Source organism: Ornithorhynchus anatinus, chromosome 10, assembly GCF_004115215.2.
Source record: "Ornithorhynchus anatinus isolate Pmale09 chromosome 10, mOrnAna1.pri.v4, whole genome shotgun sequence".
Classification (NCBI taxonomy): Eukaryota; Metazoa; Chordata; class Mammalia; order Monotremata; family Ornithorhynchidae; genus Ornithorhynchus; species Ornithorhynchus anatinus.
This window is the reverse complement of record NC_041737.1, coordinates 43300292-43320833: the sequence shown is the minus strand read 5'-3', so window position 1 is coordinate 43320833 and position 20542 is coordinate 43300292. Positions and strand designations below refer to the sequence as shown.

The 20542-nt window shown below is 42.1% G+C and overlaps 1 protein-coding gene across 1 annotated transcript in view; it reads left to right on the top strand.

Moving 5' to 3' along the window:
• LOC100076268 (V-type proton ATPase subunit S1-like) overlaps positions 1-20542 on the top strand; it is a 58859-nt gene that overhangs the window by 11314 nt on the left and 27003 nt on the right. Inside the window, exons 5-9 of the mRNA XM_029072867.2 lie at positions 1014-1140; positions 1252-1320; positions 2998-3191; positions 5096-5136; positions 13065-13150. Coding sequence (XP_028928700.2) covers positions 1014-1140; positions 1252-1320; positions 2998-3191; positions 5096-5136; positions 13065-13150 — 517 coding nt within the window. The remainder of the gene's footprint in view (positions 1-1013; positions 1141-1251; positions 1321-2997; positions 3192-5095; positions 5137-13064; positions 13151-20542) is intronic.

The window sequence follows — 20542 nt, the reverse complement described above, 5'->3', positions numbered from 1 at the left end:
GATGGAGGTGGGGCATTCTGGGAGAGAGGTGTCCATGATGTCGCTATGGGTCGAAGACAACTCGACGTCATAAGACAAGACAAAGATGAATAGGAAATGTGTTTACCAAATCTGTTAGATTTTACTCTCCCAAGTGCTTAGTACAGTGATCTGCACACAGTAGGTGCTCAATAAATGCCACTGATACACTGATTGATGAACAGAGTTGTGACTTGGTGGATTTCAAGGGGGAAGGAGTCGCAGGTGGGAAAAATGGTGGGGGGGCAAGAGATCAGCATGGGAGAGTGGCATATAAAGAAGATAAACATAGGAGGTGTGAGGAATGCAAACTTGGAGAGCTCCTATGTAAGATGGAAAGAACTGATGGAGAGCCTTGGAGGATAAACATTGTCTGAGGCTTGTAGGTTACAGAACACTGAAACAGATGCTGTTTTTATCCTCCAGGTGCTATAGAAGAGTAATAGTTGAGAAAGACCCCAAGTAGTTTGGATCTTGCTTTCATCTGTTACCAGTTTTCATTTTGGTTGCCAGTCCTAGTTCCTAAATCATGCTATGATTTTTCTCTTATTAAACTAAGACTTCATTGAAGTTGTCTGAAGTGTGAATTTAGCCTCACGCCACTTAAAATGCTAGGTTGTGGTTTTTTTAAGATGATCCACTGCAAAAATAATGTTTTAATGATCTCGCCCATAATTTTTTCCTCTTAAAATTGAAGACTGTTTAGAACTCTTCTTCGCAAGGGTGAAATATCAGTACAGAATAAAGGATCATTCTTTTTTTTTTTAACAAATTGAAAAACTCCTTTGGAGACCATTATATCAATTTGAGACTTCTTTACTGAACATTTGATTTTAAAAAGTACTGTATTGTTTATCCTTAAGGCTAAATTCTACTTTGAGAAAATGTGTTATGCCACTTTCATTAACTATATTAAAGTATTTACTAGAGGTCACTACAAATCTTTCTACTTTTGGAACAAGTGTGAAGAAGAATAATTGCCAATTTATTTGCAGCTCATTATGGCCTCTTCAGCCTGCATTTCATGAAGGTCATATTATCTCAAAGCAGGAGCTACACGTGTTACTGAAACCAGCTATTACCCAGCATTCCCCAAATCTTGTATTATTTCTTCAAGATGAGGTACGTAACTTGTTCCATCTTTTAGATCCAGAGGAGCACCTCTGTGTAATGAGCTGGGATGCCACTGCCGAACTGACACTTTATTTTTATTTATTTTTTGTTGTTTTTCAGCTCAGTATAGATGACCTCACATATTTCAGCAGTGACTGTAGATCTGAGAGGTCACTCAGCAATATTCAGGCAAGTACTACTCTTTCACATGCTGCTTGCACAGTTTGACTTCTTGGAAAAATAAATGATGTTTAAGCCAAGTGGCCGAATTTATATTTTCTTAACAGGGTCAAGTAATAGGATGGAAAAGACTGAACAATCAAGTTCCAGTCTTGAAAGAAGAGTGGTAAAATGGCTTGTTTTTCTAATTAGACATTCTTTACTGAAATCCTCCTTTGGTACGACTCTAAATAGGGCACAACGTGTTTGGGTAAAATCAATCCAAAAATAATTGTTCAAAAAACTATCAGCTATTAAAAGTTTCAGCCACTCCTACTCCTACATGACGATTTTTGGTCTTGGCCTGCTTCCTTTACTGCCCACCAAGCCCTAGACGGGCTCAATTTGAGCTGGGCCAGGGTGAGTGGGGTGAGCGCAAAGAGCGTTGCACTTTGGAGGGTCTCCTCCTCCTCTCTTCCTCTCACTGGTCCAGGAATGCCTGCAAGATTCTTGGTCCTGAAGTGGTCCTCTGCTAACTTCGTGGTGATCCTTATGGGAAATTGGGGCCAGGAGGGAAGGGAAAGGAAGTAAGGCACCAACACGTTTCCTTAACCTCCTGCCAGAAGGAAATTCAACTTCCATGAGCCCTCTCTTGCCCTAGGACCTTCAGATTCCCAAACAGATTTGTTAATATTATTATTATTATAATTATCATTTTGGCTTTACCACTTGTCTGCTGTGTGACCTTGGGCAAGTCACTTAACTTCTCTGTGCCTCAGTTACTTAATTTGTAAAATGGGGATTGAGACTGTGAGCCCTACATGCAAACAAGGGTCTGTGTCCATCCTGATTTGCTTGTATCCTCCCACCCCCAGCATTTAGTACAGTGCCTGGCACATAGTAAGTGCTTAACAAATACCACCTTGGGCAAGTCACTTAACTTCTCTGTACCTCAGCTGCCTTATTAGTAAAATTAGGATAAAGACCGTATGCCCCAAGTGGGACAGGGCCTGTGTCCAACACTATTATTCTGTATCTATCACAGTGCTTAGAACAGTGCCTCACATATGGTAAGCACTTAACAAATACCATAATTATTATTAATAATAATATATTTGTATAGTATAGTAATAGTACTTATGTACATATTCATAATTTATTTATATTAATGTATGTCTCCCCATATAGACTGTGAGCTCACTGTGGGCAGGGAATGTGTCTACCAACTCTGTTATATTGTACCCTCCCAAGCACTTAGTATAGTGCTCTGCATACAGTAAACATTCAACAAATATGCTTCATTGATTGATTATATTTGTTAAATGCTTATTGTGTATCAAGCACTGTGTGCTGTGGCAGATCCAGGTTAATCAGGTTGAACACAGTCTCTGTCCCACATGGGGTTCACAGTCTAAGTAGGAAGGAGTTCCCCATTTTATAGTTGAGGAAAGGGAGTCACAGCAAGCAAAGGATGGAGTGGGAATTAGAACCCAGGTCCTCTGACTCCGAGGCCCGAACTTTTTCCACTAGGCCACACTGCTTCTTTTCACTGGTCCACAGCAAACAGAAGCCACAAAATCCAAACTCTTCCCACATTTTGCATGGGATCCTTCAAATTTTTTTCATTCCTACTTCCTTCCATTTGTAATTAGGACAGTGATCACTTTAAAGAGAAACATGACTGAGTTTTCCATTTCTGCATTGCAGGAAATTCTCTCAGCATCAGCATCAGCATTAGTTTTACCTTCTGTGGACTCCAAAGCTATCAGTCACGTGATGGACCATCTCCCCAAAATAGCCGACTGGAAGCTAACACATGTAGAGGACTTTAATGTATCTCACCTGGAGGTAGATACCAGAAAGCCTAACTTATTCATAGTGACACTCCAGTCTGTCAAAAGGTACAGAATGACATTCAAAACACCTAAATCTTTTTCTTTAGGAGTAATAGTATTTATTAGGTGCTTACCTACCTATTATCTATTTGGTAACCATGGGAAAATAATTCTCAGGTGGGAATTAAACAGGGTGCCTAGACTTCAAGGAACTCTAGACTCACTCTAGGCAGGGAATGTGCCTGTTATATTGTTATACTATACTCTCCCAAGCAGTAAGTATAGTGCTCTGCTTAGAGTAAGCTCTCAGTAAATACGATTGACTTACTGCCTGACTCACAATAAATGGCAAAATAATTAGGCCAATTGAAAAAGTTCAAACAGTAGTTAACTTCAAATATTCCCCCGCAAGGAAAAAAAACCATTGCTTTTAGATTGCAAATATAAAAAACAAATGGATTTTGCAAATAAATTAAATAATTATCTGGCAATCTAAATAGTAGACTTAGTTCAGCATATAGGCCAACTTTTAATTTTGAGGGCAGTGACAGAGTGGGGACAGGGATTTTTTTTGGCCGGGTTGGGGGCAGGGGAGGCTAGAGACTGGAAGGGTACATGGTTTGAAGAGCTAATGGGAGAAAAAGCCACAGTTTTGGGTCTTTCACCCCTGTCTGTAAACTCTGAGATTTTGTCAGAAACTTAGGATGTGTGAGCCTGGCAGTCAAGTGCAAAAGGCCTGAGGGCCATAGAGTTGATATCTATAATTTATAGCCTTCTTAAGGTCAGAATTAAATCCATCAATATTTTGGCTCATTTACAGCAGGTCCCATTTAAAGCCCAATTCCACCTGCCTCAGTCAAGTTTTGTGATTCCAATTTTCAACTGCCAATTTCCTTTCTTGGTCATGAGCCCAATACTCTATCCATGGTAGGCTCTCAGGAAGTTCTGGCTAATTGCTACATTGGGCTAATTTCTTTGCTCTGAATGAATTGAGACAAAGACCTTCTATTGCCCCAGGCCCTGGCAATTTCTCCCCAAATAAATATTTAAAGAATTTATATCCTAGCATCCTACAGAATTTTGTTTGTTTCTACAGAAAATTTCAATTCAAAAATGATTATAAATACTCATGGAAACTCTCTGGTGCCTTCGACAGCTGAAAATTGTACTTGCTGATGAATTGCTCTGAGATGCTGCCCTTGCCATTGGGTTTATTTTTGTCCCTTCAGATCTCCCAGGATCTGTTGCATTAGCTTTCCTTCATTTTACCTTGTGGAAAAGTAAAATTTGCAAAGCTTTTTGGCAGTAACCACTTGGCACATGACATCTCTTTAGCATTTTGCTGAATTGAGAGGAGAGTTCTTGTACCCAGTAAAAAGGTTTGATAGAGACCCCAAATTCAGGGGCTTTATTCCCAGTTCCTGTGCTAAACTAGTTTGAGACCATCTTAAATCAAAGCAAGAGTGTAAGAGAGAAGTTATTTTTACATTTACTAAGTCCCTTAATGGGAAATATTACTTTCAGAACCTAGAAAAGATCCCTCTCACCACTGATGAAGTGATTGAAGGATTACTTGATTGTTGACCTATATGTGTGGGACAAGATTGACAAATTTGTATATGAGCCTCCATTTCCTCATCTGCAAAATGGGGACACTATCCTTACTTATTTCTTAGTGAACTTCTGATGATTAATAACCTTCTAAAGATAAGGAGAAAAGTATGATGGAGACATGAGAAATAATTACAACATGAAAAAAACTTTTTAGAATGAATTGAATCTTTCCAATTTGCAACTCAAGATTATACTGGTTGGAAAATCCTAAAACAACCCCAACAATGATGAACACAGTGATATACATCAACTCGGTTTTAAGCATGGATTACAGGAAATCAATATTATTTCTTCTTCTTCTTCTTCATTCCTGTTGTGGAATTTTGTGTAAAGTTAATGTTCTGATCTTTTTCTAGACAAAGTGGCAAGTTTCCTACCCAGCCTTTCATTGAGAATGGTGAGTAATACTTATTTTTACTTTCCTGTCAGATCTGAAAGCTCCCCTAGTATTTTTTAGGCCATTTGTTAAGCACTTACTATATGCCAGGCACTGTACTAAGTACTGGGAGAACATACAAGCTACTCAGATTGACACAGTCCATGTACCTCCTGTTGCTCACAGTGTAAATCCCCATTTTAAAGATGAAGTAACTGAAACACAGAGAAGTTGACTTGTCCAAGCTCACCCAGCAGAGAATTAGAAGAATCAGGATTAGAGCCCAGGTCTTCCTGACTCGTAGGCCTGTGCTCTATCCACTATACCACAGTGTTTCTTGATTCTGATTAGATTGAGGGTCAGGAACCATGTCTGATTCCCACCATTGTACTCTATCCCAGTACTTAGTAGAGTGCTTTGAAACAATAAGCTGTGTGACTGTGGGCAAGTCACTTAACTTCTCTGTGCCTCAGTTTCCTCATCTGTAAAATGGGGATTAAGATTGTGAGCCTCATGTGGGACAACCTGATGATTCTGTATCTACCCGAGCGCTTAGAACAGTGCTCTGCATATCGTAAGCACTTAACAAATACCAATTAAAAAAATAAGTGCTTTATAAATACTACTACTTCTGCTACAGCACACAATCAGGAGTTTCAGGACCTGGAGCTGACAAAGCTAAAAATCAGTCACAGCAATCCTTAAATATCCTCAGAGGCAGAGGGTAATCTGCCTTGCTACACACACACACACACACACACACACACACACAAATCTTTGATTTAAGCAGCCTTCTAGGGGCTACTGGGTGGTTCAGATGGAGCCTGAATTATTCCAGACCTAAGGTCATTGGAAGATGCTAAGGAGCAAAAGAGGGAAGGATTTGGGCTCTGGATCCATTGCCCCGGATTGAACTGAACCCCGGCACTCAAGAACCACCCAGACTCTAGAGTCCCCAGACTGTCCAGTCACCCTGAGGACTACAGTCAGAACAACTCCAGTTAATGGCCCTCACTGCAGTCATTCACAGAGTAGAATCCCCAAATCCCCAAGAGGAAATCGGTGGCACTCGGGGTTATACATTGTATCAACCAAGCTACTCTATCCCTGGAACAATTCTGTTGCCTCTAAAAAAAAGTTTCAATTTCCTTTGTCACCCCTTTCAAATTTCCTCTATTTCCCAGTCGAGTTTCTTTTTCTCCAGATTTTGTGACTGCCAGGCCATGCTCCATCTCATAATAATAATAATAATAATTGTGATATTTGTTAAGCATTTACTATGTGCTGAGCACCACACTGAATGGGGTAGATTTATTATTATTGATATTGATATTAATAATAAGAACTGTGGTATTTGGTAAGTGCTGACTGTGTACCAAGGACTCTACTAAGTGTGGGTTAGATGTAATACAAGCAGATCAGAAACGGTTCCTATCTCACCTGAGGCTTAGTCTAAGAAGGAGTGAAAGGTATTTTATTCCTATTTTTCACATGTAGGGAAACTTAGACGCTGAAAAGTTTAGTGACTTGTCCAAGATCGCACAGGAGATAAATGACAGACTCAAGCCTACAACCAGGTGTTCTGGCTCCCAAGCTCTACCCACTAGACCACACTGCTCCTAATATGCATGCTAGGTGAGCCTTATCCAATCCATCAACATCTAGATCAGGAGGACAGCTGTAGACAGGAGGCCGAGGCCTCACCTCCTCGAACAAGACCAACCCTAAGAGCTTGATTTATACACCACCTCGCCTTTTACTGCTCTCTCCCCCACTCTCAACATTAGCAGCGAAATCCGGGCAACAGCAGGGGGCAGTAGAGCCTGTCACAGCAAAAAGGAGCTGCTACTGCTGCTGTTTTCAAAAGCCGCATAATAAATATGCTTCCTTTCTCCCCTCTTTGCCCCCTATCCACCGACACGGGTCTGGGACCTGGCACTTCAAAAATATCAGCAATCTGGATGAATTTTTCCTACCCTCTGGCGGATTGACTTTTTCCCCATGTTCCTGTGTTTCCATCTCTGCCTTGCCACTAGCCCTAGATTTTGTCTGGAATGAAGGAAAGGGATGAAACTAAAGGAAGAGATGCTTCTAAGCCCTTTTGACTTTTGCATCCCTTTTTCCCTTCTTCTTCCCCACCTCTCCAGTTCCTCTAGACTGTAAGCTCGTGTTGGCATTGTCTCTTTTTATCGCTGTATTGTACTTTCCAAGTGCTTAGTACAGTGCTCTGGAAACAGTAAGCGCTCAGTAAATATGATCGAATGATGAATGAATGGAATTCTGTCACCATGGCCTAGTCGAAAAAGTGTGGGACTGGGAATCAGGAGACCCTGGGTTCTAATCCTGACTCTGCCACTTTCCTGTTGTATTACTTTGGGAAAGCCACTTACCTGTCACATGCCTCAGTTTCATTGTCTGAAACATGGGGATTAAATACCTGTTCCTCCTCCCCCTTAGTATGTGAGCCTAATGTGGGTCAAGGGCGGTGTCCCGACCCAGTTATCTTTTATCTACCCCAGTGCTTAGGAAGTGCTTGGCACAAAGTAACCACTCAATAAAAGAGAGCAGCAGGGCCTAGTGAATAGAGCACAGGCCTGGGAATCAGAAGAACCTGGGTTCTAATCCCAGCTCTGCCGTTTGTCTGCTGTGTGACCTTTGGCAAGTCACTTAATTTCTCATGCCTCAGTAATTTGTAAAATGGGAATTAGGACTGTGAGCCCTATGTGGAATAGGAACTATGTCCTACCTGATGATCTTGTATTTACTCCAGTGCTTAGAACAGGGCCTGGCACATAGTAAGCAATTAACACATACCACAGTTATTATTTTTTTAACAAATGCCACAATTATTATTATTATAAGTCTAGGAATGAGAAGAACAATGAAGTAAGGGGGCCAATGGTGGCACCAAATATTTATAGATGCTTCTTTGCCAGCACCCATCAAGTTGCATGTAACACATCGAGTTGCATGTAAGTTGCATGTAGTGGCTCTGCCACTTGTCAGCTGTGTGACTGTGGGCAAGTCACTTCACTTCTCTGTGCCTCAGTTACCTCATCTGTAAAATGGAGATTAAGACTGTGAGCCCCACGTGGGACAACCTGATTCCCCTGTGTCTACCCCAGTGCTTAGAACAGTGCTCTGCACATAGTAAGCGCTTAACAAATACCAACATTATTATTATTATTAACACATGTAATGTAATGAAACACAATATGCCAGCGGGATGTCTGAAGGACACCCAAAAAAAGATTCTTTGCAGAAGTTCACAGAATCTATTTAATTGCCCAGTGCATCTCTGTGTTGACCCCTGAGCCCTTCCTTTTCTCCAGAGGCACTACAATCCCTTATCAGTTCCCTATAATCCCAGCCACCACCACAGAGACTTTGGACTCCTCAACAGGAACTGAAATGGAGGGAGACTGGAGGTTAAAACATAAAAATGCTGGACATAGAGGCATCTGAACAAACAATCAATCAGTAGTATTGATTGAGCACTTAGAACACCATACTTAGCGCCTGTGAAAGTACACTATAAGAGAGTTGTAGATCCGAGTCCTACACACAAGGAGCTTACAGTCTGTAGTGGGAGACAAACATTAAATAGATTACAAATAGCAGAAATACCAGAGTATAAGGATATGTATATAAGTGCTGTGGAGCTGGGGTGACCATCAAAGTGCTTAAGGGGTACACAGCCAAATACAGGGTCGGTGTAAAAGGAAAGGCAGAGGAAAGGAGGGCTTAGTCAGGGAAAGCCTCTTGGAATATATGTGAATTAGGAGGGTTTTGAAGGTGGAAAGAGTGGTGGACTGTTGGATATAAAAGGGGAGGGAGTTCCAGACCAGAAGAGGATGTGGACAAGTGGCAGATGCTTACTGGACAGGGGTCAGACCAGTTGAAAAACAGGCTGTGTAGTATGAACCCAGAAAAATGGCCACTCTAGTCTGCTGCCACATGGTCAGAAACTCATTTCTGGGCTATAGGGTGAATTCCTTTGTTTCCGGAGGCCCAGAAGAGAATTAGGCTCTTCCTGGATGGGCAAGATGTGGACAAAAGTGCCTCAATTTCAAAGTGTAAGGCCCAGTTTTTATCAAAATATTTTCCATTAAAAGCAATGCTCATGCACAGTTTGGGTTTTATTCAGAAGTGGTTATAGCTTCAGAGTGTATCTGTGTATGCACATTATTAATAGCTGGAAATGTATGGAGCACCAACATAAAAACAATAATAATTGTAGTGTTTGTTAAGCACTTACTATAAGCCAGGCACTGTACTGAGTGCTGAGATAGATACAAGAAAATTGGGTTGGACACAGTCCCGGTTCAATTTGGGGCTCACAGTTTTAATCCCCATTTTACAGTTGAGGTAGTGAGTCATAAAGAAGTGAAGTGACTTGCCCAAGGTTACACAGCAGACAAATGGCAGAGCCGGGATTAGCACCCAGATCCTTCTGATTCCCAGGCCTGTGTCTATCCACTAGGCCACGCTGCCCAACATGTCCTGGACATGGCTCACTAAGTACTGTGGGAAAACGAGGGGCCGAGCAATCTCAATTAGCATGACTCCAGATGGCTGTGGTTGAGAAGGGCATTAGGGATGGGCATTAGGATGAGCCAGGAGGCTACCTGAACAGTGTACCTTTGTTCTGGTAACCTGGACATGGATGTGAAAATTTACTTTTTTTATTCTCTGCCTCCTCCCCTTTATACTGTAAGCTTGTTTTGGGCAGGGAATGTGTTTATTGTTCACATTTAGTATGGTACTCTGCACATAGTAAGTGCTCAATAAATACAAATGAATAAATGAATGTGGAGAATGGGGCCCACAAATGAAGTCAAGTTGGGAAAACGTCCAACAATAGCCACAACAAAGTGAAGTCCTGACACCAGCATCACACCCCTGGTTTCTCGACTTGAAGCTGATACCATAAGTTCTTGATGCTATAGGTAACGAGGTTTTAATAGCATTTGGGTGGATCTCTGGAAAGACAGGGTCACCACTCCTCTGGGTTTCTACCATACAGTCTGTTTTTCACACATTATGATCTAGTGGAAAGAGCACAGGCCTGAGACTCGGAAGACCTGAGTTCTATTCTTGGCTTTTGCCCTAGCTGAATTGGTTGATGTCCCCTTTATCAGTTAAAAAAGAAAATCCTAAGGCAATCTAGGAAAATCCTAGAGTCCTATAGCAAGTCACTTAATTATTCTCTACCTCGGTTTCCGCATCTATAAAATGAAGATTGAATGCCTGTTCTCCCATCCCCTTAGACTGTGAACCCCATGTGGGGCAGGGACTGCATCAGACCTGATTATCTTGTATCTACCTCAGTGTCTAATACTAGTATCATAATTAGCACTTAACAAATACCATAATTAACCTGTCTGCCTCCTGCCCAGCCCTCATATGGCATCTGAAGACTTCATGTCCAGTATTTTTATTTTCAATGTCCAAACCTTCTCCAAATTGCTTTTACAGACAAGTACCCCAACTCAAAAGGGACACCCAAATTCATAGGGACCAGGAAAGAAAGGATATTGGAGCAACTGGGGAGCAGGGCAGGGTACCTTAGGTTCAGCATATTCAAGCAGAGATAGGCAGACTTCCACAAAATGGTGTCTGTATGATGTGTCATCATGTGGGGTGCCTCTCTGGATCCAGTTTCTTTGAGTGCTGGCTATCCTACCTCCAACTGTAGCAGCAGGATATTTGGAGGGAGGTTATGATAGTTGCTGAATGGGGAGGTCATCATTAGATCTCACTGCAGGGTTACTCCACAGTGAACTGGCTGACTGTCAGAACTGAAAGAACTCGGTCATCACCTATGAACTCTAGAATGTCACCTGTCCTCTGGCATAACAACGCCTCTAGATTAGTCTAGAAATCAGACAGGGTTTATTTCTGTTTATTCTAATGTACGCCTAATTGTGCAGTGGGTTGAGTGGGGAGAAATAAGATGAAAGGATATTGAATATTTAAATATTTGTTCTTGAATTCATTCTCTAACCTATTGCCCTTGACTGTGTTCACGTGACAACTTCCTTGAAGAAACAGATTATCATGAGGCTCTTCCAGAAAGCAGAGGTCACTGATATTCTTGGTAACTATAGCTACAGTTGACTCCCGTTTTCATGGGATGCTGAATAATTTATCTTCACCTCAGAAGTTATTTGAAAGCTTTAATGATACAACTACTTGTTTACCAGACAACATTCCCATTGTTGAGAGTTAGCAATGATTTTCTTTTTTAAATGATAAAAGGGCCATCAACCAATTCAGCAGAAATGAAGTATGAGTGTTAATTCCTTGAAATGTCAAGAACACATGTTTTCATTTTTATAGAAATCACTTATTTTCTTGAAAAAACAATTACCTTCCTCTTTTAAAAACAGTGGACTCCATTTAATGATCATTCTAAAAACTAATTCCTGATAACCATCATCATTTTTGAAGTTATCGCTAAGCTCCCCAGACTTGACAAAAGTCTAATGGAAAATTGATCTTTACGCAGGCCACTGCACTCCAAGCTGGCCTCCAAGCTAGGAGAGACAATCACAGTGGCCTGGAAAGGTTAAGAGGATTGAGAGGGATTATGGGATTTGGTGATGTCTTCTCTGTGGCCTTGTCACCATACTGTCATGCATGTGACTGAGGTGGGGCCTCAAACCATGAAGCTCCAAAATCTTGACTCGGGGGAAAGGGCTGCAAGGATATCTCTGCAAATCTGGGCCACGCAACACTCCGGTAGCCTCCACAGTGGAGAAGATGGTGGGGTGTAGGGAATAGTCCCTCTCTCTTTGCAAGGACTCTGAAACCTTGAGGACAGGGCTCATGTGTACTTACTATATTGTCCTCTCCCAAGCACTTATTATGGTGCCCTGCCTAAAGTAAGTGCTCAGTAAACACCACTGATTGATTAAAGACTCTCAAAGCCCAACCGAGTAAGCAAAGAGTTCTCGCTTGGCCCCTGTGCTTCTGAAGAGCCACCAGGGGTTTTATGCCAGGAAAGTGAATAAAAGCAATATTCGCTGTGGCCACTTAGAGCATTTCAGAAAACAGGACAACACTTTGCTGACTCCCTTAACAGCGGAGATAAATTACAACACGTGGAGCCACTGGTTCCCCTTCCAGGCCCCTATAAACACAGTATTCACTTCCAAGCCACTGCATTCAGCAGCAAGAGCTGAGGCAAAAGTAGTTTGGGTGTTTAAAAATAAAAGTGCTGGCCATAAAAGCACCTGGTGCTGTATAAACAACAGATAGAGAACTGCCTAGATGGAAACTGTCGGGTATAAAGAGGATGACCAGCCATCCCAGCCCTACCTCGGGTTGTGAGAGACATGACGGAGGTCATTCTGTAGCTGCAGAGGATTCTGAGAGAGGTGGCAGTGTTATCTAATGGAAAGAGCATGAGGCTGGGAGTCAACTGATTGGCAGATCTTTAAATTCACAATCACCCTCCAATTTGAATTATCTGGAGTAAAATTGTAGAGCAACAGGAGTATGGGATTCAGTTTGGACCCTCAGCTATTTCCCCTAGCTCCGAGACCACATTTCATCTGCAGATGTTTACTCAGGCCTCCACTGGTCCCAGGTATCGGCTGTCCCTTTCTGCCTGAACAGTCTTCCCCGTCCTTAGCCCCATCGGGATTCAGCTCCGGGTGACCAGGAAGACTGGGCTCTTGCAGCATGGAAGAAGTTTGGCTTCAGCATTGATTCTGACCTTGGAGTTGTAAGAAAAGAACAAAGGGTAGAATGTACCTTTTTCTAAACTCAAGTTACTGATTCTTCAGGACTGTGTTTCCTTTGTCAGCAGGGAGTTCAGCTTGACTCGGTGGGTCACTAACTCCCATGATAGCCCCAATCTTAGGTTAATATGGTGAGTTTCTAACAATATCCTTTTAATGTCTACATCGGAAGGCAAATGACCATCATCCTTTGTTTTTTAGACAGAGTAATTAGAAGACTGACCACTATCTTGCAGAACCAAGGAGCTCCGTTTTCTGCTATTTACACTGCAGTGAGATCTTCAAGGGTAAGCACTATGAGAGACTTTTAAAGGAACTGTAGAAACGTACAGAACTCTTAAGAAAAATTTCCAGTGTCTAAAATGAAACCTTCTTGGTCTACCACATGGAAAGCACCATCTAAGAATGCCAAATTTTCTACATGTCATTTTAATTATTAATCGCTTACTATATGCCAAGCACTAAATGATAAATACAGGATAATCAAATTGGACTCATCCCTGGTCCACATGAGTCTCACAGTTTAAGAGGAAGGGAGAAGAGGGATATGATCCCCATTTTACAGGTGAGAAAACTGAGGCACAGAGAGGTTAATGTTTGACCAAGCTCACACAGCAGGCAAGTGGTGGAGCTAGGACTAGGACCCAGATCCTATGACTCCAAATTTTGAGTTCTTCCGATTAGGCCACACCATCGCCCATATTTAGGAACTCTATGCCTAAAGGGATTAGAGGCAGCCTTTGGAAAGGGTGCTGTGATAGCCCATTTAAGAGGGATGCAAATACAAATTTATTACTAGGCTTTTTAGGAAATTAAATCCTTAACAAGAATGTCCCATCCTCGAGGCTACTAGGGCTCCAAAATTACCACTGATTGACTGATAGATTGGGTTTACTGTGAAAATCAATCTTTCATTCATTCAATCATATTTCCTGAGTGCTTACTGTGCTTACTGTATGCAGAGCACTCTACTAAGCACTTGGGAGAGTAAAATATAACAAGAAAGAAATATTTCCTGCCCACAATGAGTTTACAGTCATTGAAAATATTTATTAAGCACCTACTGCATACAAAGCATTGTTCAAAATGCTTGGGGAAATGAAATAGAAGCAGGGCACATAACCTAATCTCGGAAGCTCTTTTTTAAGAGCAGAAATAATTTCTACCAAATCTCCCAAATATCGTACTCTCCCAGTGCTTAGTTCAGTGTTCTGTGCACAGTAAGCACTCAGTAATAGTGTGGGTGGGAGCTCATTTTAAATTAAGAGGAAGAAATAAAAGTTCTAAGAAGGAGAACATTTATACTTTTAGGCACACAGTCCAGAGGAAAGAGGTTAAAGTTCTGGAGAAAGAAGCAAGACCATGTTTTAAAAAATGCAGCCATTCTAAGCTCACCCAGAATTCTTCAGTGTGTGATTGTAATCATTCTTCAAGTTCAAAAGCATTTGAAAACACTCGAAGTAATTTCCAAATCATTTTGAACGAGACATATTCATTGAACCTCATTACTGTACGTTAGTCATTTATCGGCCACAGCTCAGGGGATGACAGGCTTCTAAAAACCAGTAGTCCCTCCACCCTCAGCAATCTCCCCCAAATTTCTCACGGTCTAGTCATAGAAACTTATTTACATCCTGATGTATATTATTTCTCTTTGTTTGTGGGTGGGAAGATTGATTCTGAGCTACTTTTTTTCTTGAGCCTTCCAGAAGCACACCAGCACTTGACAACAGAACGGGAAAGGTGGTTTCCATGGAATCCCATGCAGTCTGAGAGCAGTGACAGAGGGACAGACTAAGGGCAGGTCTATCTTTTGAGTTGAGGGTTCGGTTTGGGTAGAGGAAATGAGAATGAGGAAGAGGCATCACTCGAAGAAGAGCAACATGTAAGGGAAGTCATACTGCACCGAGATCATTCTCAATCTCTTTCACAGGCTTCTTGTCTGCTTCCCTCCTCTAACTGTGTGGGTTCCTCAAGGTTCAGTTCCTGGTCCCCTTTTATTGTCCACTCCCTTGGAGAACTCACTTACTCCCTTAGCTTCAACTACCATCTCTACATGGACGTTTCCCAAATCTACCACTCCAGGCCTGACCACGTTCCTTCTCTGCAGTTTCACATTTCTTTTTTTAATGGTATTTGTTAAGTGCTTACTATGTGCCAGGCACTGTACTAAGCTCTGTGATAGATACAAGCTAATCAGATTGGACACAGTCCCTGTCCCACATGAGACTCACAGTCTTAATCATTTAATAAATGAGATAACTGAGGTCCACAGAAGTAAAGTCACTTCCCGTAGATCACACAACAGATCCTCCTGCCTCCAGGACATATCTAATTGGATGTCATGCTGATACCTGAAACTTAACATATCTTTTGGACATCTTTTGGACATGTTTTGCAGAGCTCCTTGTATTCCCACCCAAATCCCTCTGCTTTTCCTATCACTGAAGACAGCACCACCATCCTCCCTTGTCTCTCAACTTTGTAACCTTGTACTGTCCTTGACTCGTTACTCTCTTTCTATCCACACAGTCGGTCATGAACTTCTGTTGGTTCTATAGCCACAGCATCTCTAGAATCCACCTTTTCCTCTCCAACCAAATGGGTACCTGCACTCATAATTTCCCATCATGATTGCTGCATCAACCTCCTCTCTGACTTCCCTGTGTGCTATCTCTCCGCTATCCAGTCCATACTTCACTCTGCTGCCCAGATCATTTTTCTGAAAAAAACATTCAATCCATATCTCTCTGCTCCTCAAAAATCTCCAATGGTTGTCCATTAACCTCCACATTTAATAGAAACTCCTAACCATTTGCTTTAAGGCACTCAATCTGTTCTCTCTCTCCTATCTAAACCTCGCTGACTCCCCACTATAACGCAACCCACTCTGATAATGCCAACCTACTCTTTGTACTTTGATCTCATCTACTCCATCACCAATTCCTTACCCATGTCCTCCCCTGAGAGTGGAACTCCCTTCCACTTAATACTTGACAGTCCACCACTCTCCCCACCATCAAAAACCTCCTAAAATCACATCTCTGCCAAAAGGCCTTTCCAGACTAAGCCTTTTATTTCCCCTATCCACACTCCCCTGAGTTGACTCTGAACTTGACTGTGTGCCCCTTGAAAACTTTGATACTCACCCCTGCCTCGCAGCACTTATGTGTATATCCATAAACTCCCTAATCTATTTTAATATCTGTCTCCCCCTGTAGACAGTAATTTCTTTGTGGGTAGGGATCATGCCTACCAACTGTGTTGTACTTTCCCAAGTGCTTAGCACAGCGTTTTGCACACAGTAACCATTCAGTAAATACCACTGATTGATTACCTTAGAGATCATCTGGCTTCATTTTGATAAAGATATTAAGAACAGAGGTATTGCTAAGCACTTACTATGTGCCAAGTACTGTACTAAGCAGTGGGGTAGAGAAAGTTGGGCTCAACGTCTAAGTAAGAAGTAGACCAGATATTGAATCACTACTTTACAGATGAAGAAAACAGAGGAACTGAGAAATAAACTGCCCAAGATTACACAACAGGCAAGTAGCAGAGCTGGGATTAGAACCCAGGTCCTGTCTCTCCCAGGCCCATGTTCTTTCCATTAAGCTGCGTTGCTTCTCCAGCATGCCTGTGTTTATGGCTCCCAAATTTCCCCTGCAGTGAAATGGGAAGAGATAATTCCACAAGAATTCTTATTACTGTAAACCTCTGGCTCCCTTGGTTCAGAATAACCCAAGCATATTAAATTTTTGAGTAGTGGGAAAACTAGTTTCTTTGACTTAGCCTGCAGGACAGGGTAACTAAATGATATTTAGGTGTGGCTCTCTTAAGGGACAGGCTAATTCTAGGTGTTTTTGCTCACATTTCAATCTATCGATGGCATTCATTGAGCTCCTTCCGGGTGCAGAGCATTTTGCTAAGCATTTGGAAGAGTACAAACACAGTAGAGTCAGTAGACACAAGCCTTGCCCACAAGGAACATTTCTACAATTCTTTTCATAATCAGAACATTTTGTGTCGTTCATTATTGCTAACGTTCATTAGCAATTGGAGTTTTAGTAATCCTGATGCTTAGCCATCATCCAGGAGATGGATAATGATGTTAAAATACCATTTATCCTTATGGAATTTATATCAGGGCCCTGAAGTTGTTATAACAAGGGGATGGCTCTAGGACCCTGAAAAATAAAATAAGTTATGAATGGTGTTTCAAGCTACAACAGCACAACTTCATTTGCCCAGCCCTTCTCTCTGGGAACGTCCAGATTCTCTGCACATGGTTCCTTCAGGATTTGATGGTGTTCACAAAGCCACTGGCTGAGGAGGGAAGAGGGAGAACCAGAGCCAGGAATGAGAAGAGGAACAGGACTTCCCCTTGTTGATTTTTCCAGGCAATCGAGATTTTTTCGGGTATCCACCTCATGCTTATAACCAGTCACAACTCTGTTATACTGCACTCTCCCAAGTGCTTAGTATTGAGCTCTGCACACAGTAAGTGCTCAGGAGATATGAGTAATTGAGTATTCTGGTTTTATGAGGCTATTTTGCAGTTGTCTTGCTATTCCAGACCCCCGTTGCTAGATCTTGGCAAAATTATTTTCCCTAACTTTAGCTTTCCAGATTCCTATTGCAGTCTCCATTTTTCAAAGTCAATACCTTGCTTCATTGCATTAAATTCATTAAGACAAGACCCTTTTTATATTTCTCAAATGCCTCACTTTGTGTGAATATTAACAAGTCCCATTTGTCAATAATTACATGCCTCAATAAAATCATCATCATCTGAGCTAACAGCGTAGAAGAGTTGGGATGGCTATTTCCAAACAATTAATCGACATTAAAGAAAAATGATAAAATAATTGTAAGGCCCACAGTACAGCCTCATCCGAGCTCTGTCAGATTCTCCTTCTCTATCCTGAAAAAAATGCAAATTCTTTGGAGTGAAATTCTATGAATGTATTCCAGAGATTTCTCTAAAGTGAAGAATCCAATATGAAGCACACTTCACCAATTGAAAAAAAAATGTGCTCCCCTGTATAGTGGCTTAGATAAAAACTCATGTAATTGCCAGAGAGACCTTCCAAGCCATGTTCCTATACCTCAGCAGCTGTAGCGGCAGCAGTAACATTCAATCAATCAAGAGCATTTATTGAGTTCTTATTGTGTGCAGAATAATATACTAAGTATTTGGGAAAGTACAATAACACAGAGTTGGTAGACAGGTTCTCTGCCCACAGGAAATTTACAGCCTAGAGGGTGAGACAGACTTCAAAATAAAGTACAGACAGACATAAGTGCTGTAGGACTGAGGGTTGAGTAAATAACAAGGGCTTAAGGGTACAGATTCAAGTGCACAGGTGATGCAGAAGGGAGGGCAAATGAGAGGTTTAACAGGAAACGTTTATTGGAGAAGATGTGATTTTGGGAGGGCTTTGAAGGTAGGGAGATATGAAAGGGAAGGAAGTTCCAAGCAGGGTAGGAGGGTGTGAACAAGGGGTTGATGGTGAAAGAGACAAGATGGAGGCACAGTAAGTAGGTTAGTGTTAGAGGAGTGAAGTGTGTGGGCTGGGATGTAGTGGGAAAGGAGCGATGATAGGTTGGCAGGAGAGCTGATTGACTGCAGTTTAACAGCAGCAAGAGCAGAAGTAAACTACTTCACTCATCCCTACAGGATGTTTACACAGGGTCAGGCAAGTGTAGAAACATTTGGAAATGTAAACACACTTGATGGCAAATTCTTTCTTCCTATTTGCAGTCAGGGTGTGCACCATCAGCATTTCAAGCCAAGTAGGCACTGTGGGAAAAGGGATGGGGAAAAGATACAGATCCTTTACTTCCTGTTAGAGGAGATTTAAATTTTCTCTTTCCCCACACTGTTCCCAATCCCTCTTCCTGGTGTTTCAAGGCAAAAAGAGTTGCTTGTTTTTAGCAAGGCAGGAGGGAAGGTTGGGTGGGAGCTGAGGTTGAATCCAGGGAGGGGCTGCCATTTCTTCAATCCCTGAACTACTGCCCAAGGTCTAGTGTGTGGTGGGAGCCATTTTAGGGCAGGGTTAAGAAGCTCCACCATCTTTTTTTTGTGGTTTTTGTTACGTGCTTACTATGTGCCAGACACTGCACTAAGCTATGGGGTATAAACTAATCAAGATGGGCACAGTTCATATTCCACATGGGTCGCACAGTCTTAATCCCCATTTTAAAGATGAGGTAACTGAAGTCCAGAGAAGTGAAGTGAATTGCCCAAGGTCACACAGCAGACAAGTGGTGGAGACAGAATTTGAACTCAAGTCTATCTGATTCCAGACCCATGCTCTCTTCACTAGACCATAATACTTCTCATTTAAGCCTGGAATAGAGGCTTTATGTTCATATAAAGCCTTCCCTGTGAACCATAGTAATGTGGCCTAGTGGAAAGATCACAGGGCTGGGAGGTCGGAGACCTAGGTTCTACTCCCAGCTCTGCCATTTGTGTATTGTATGACCTTGGGCAAATCTCTTTACTTCTCTGTGCCTTTGTCCTCATCTGTAAAGTAAGGATTTAAACGCCTGCCCTCCCGTCCCCCTTAAACTGTAAGCCCCATAGGGAACAGGGAGTGGGTATTCATTCATTCAATTGTATTTACTGAGTGCTTACTGTGTGCAGAGCACTGTACTAAGCTCTTGGAAGACTACAATACAAAAATGAACAGACACATTCCCTGCCCACAATAAGCTTACAGTCTAGAGGAGAGGAGACAGACATCAATACAAATAAATAAAATTATAGATATGTGCAGAAGTGCTGTGGGACATGTGGGGGGGGAAGAGCAAAGGGAGCAAGTCAGGGCAATGCAGAAGGGAGTGGGAGATGAGGAAAGATGGGGCTTAATATGGGAAGGCCTCTGGGAGGAGATATGCCTTCAATAAGGTTTGAAGGCAGGAAGAGTAATTATCTGTTGGGTTTGAGGAGGGAGGGTGTTCCAGGACAGAGGCAGGATGTGGACTACAAGTCGGCAGTGAGATAGACGATATCGAGGGTAGCTACCCCAGTGCTCAGCACAGTAGTAGACAATTAACAAATGCCACCATAGTTACCATTGGCTTTGAGGTGTCTTTAAATCCTTCAGGCCTGTTCTGTCCCCTCTGTCAGCAAGTTAGAAGGGAACAGCTAAGCAGGTCTTTGAGTCACAGGGTCAAGACTGGCTCCGGATGGTCAGTAACTGAGATACCTGATTTATGTCACAACCTTGGAGGGGGTGGGTAGTGACGGGGTGGATGGAGCTTATGCTAAAGGGGACCCATTTGGGGAACAAGGGGCCCCCATGGGGAAATGCTCTTGTCTGGGACATTTGAAAGTGGCTTCAAAATGGCAGCCTGGCTCCCTGGCTTGTCTTCTGGGTTACCTTGCGCAAGTCATTTAACTTCTCCGTGCCTCAATTACCTCATCTGTGAAATGAGAATTAAGATTGTGAGTCCCATGTGGGGCAGGAACTATGTATCCACCCCAGGATTTGGTACAGTGCCTGGCACATAGTAAGCACTTAACTAATAGCACAATTATTACAATAATTTTTATTATAATTACATCATTATGTTAATGGGATTGGACACCCATTCTCCTACACCCACTATGCCATGAGAAGCAGCATGATGTAGTGGATAGAGTACTGGCCTGGGAGTCAAAGGTTCATGGG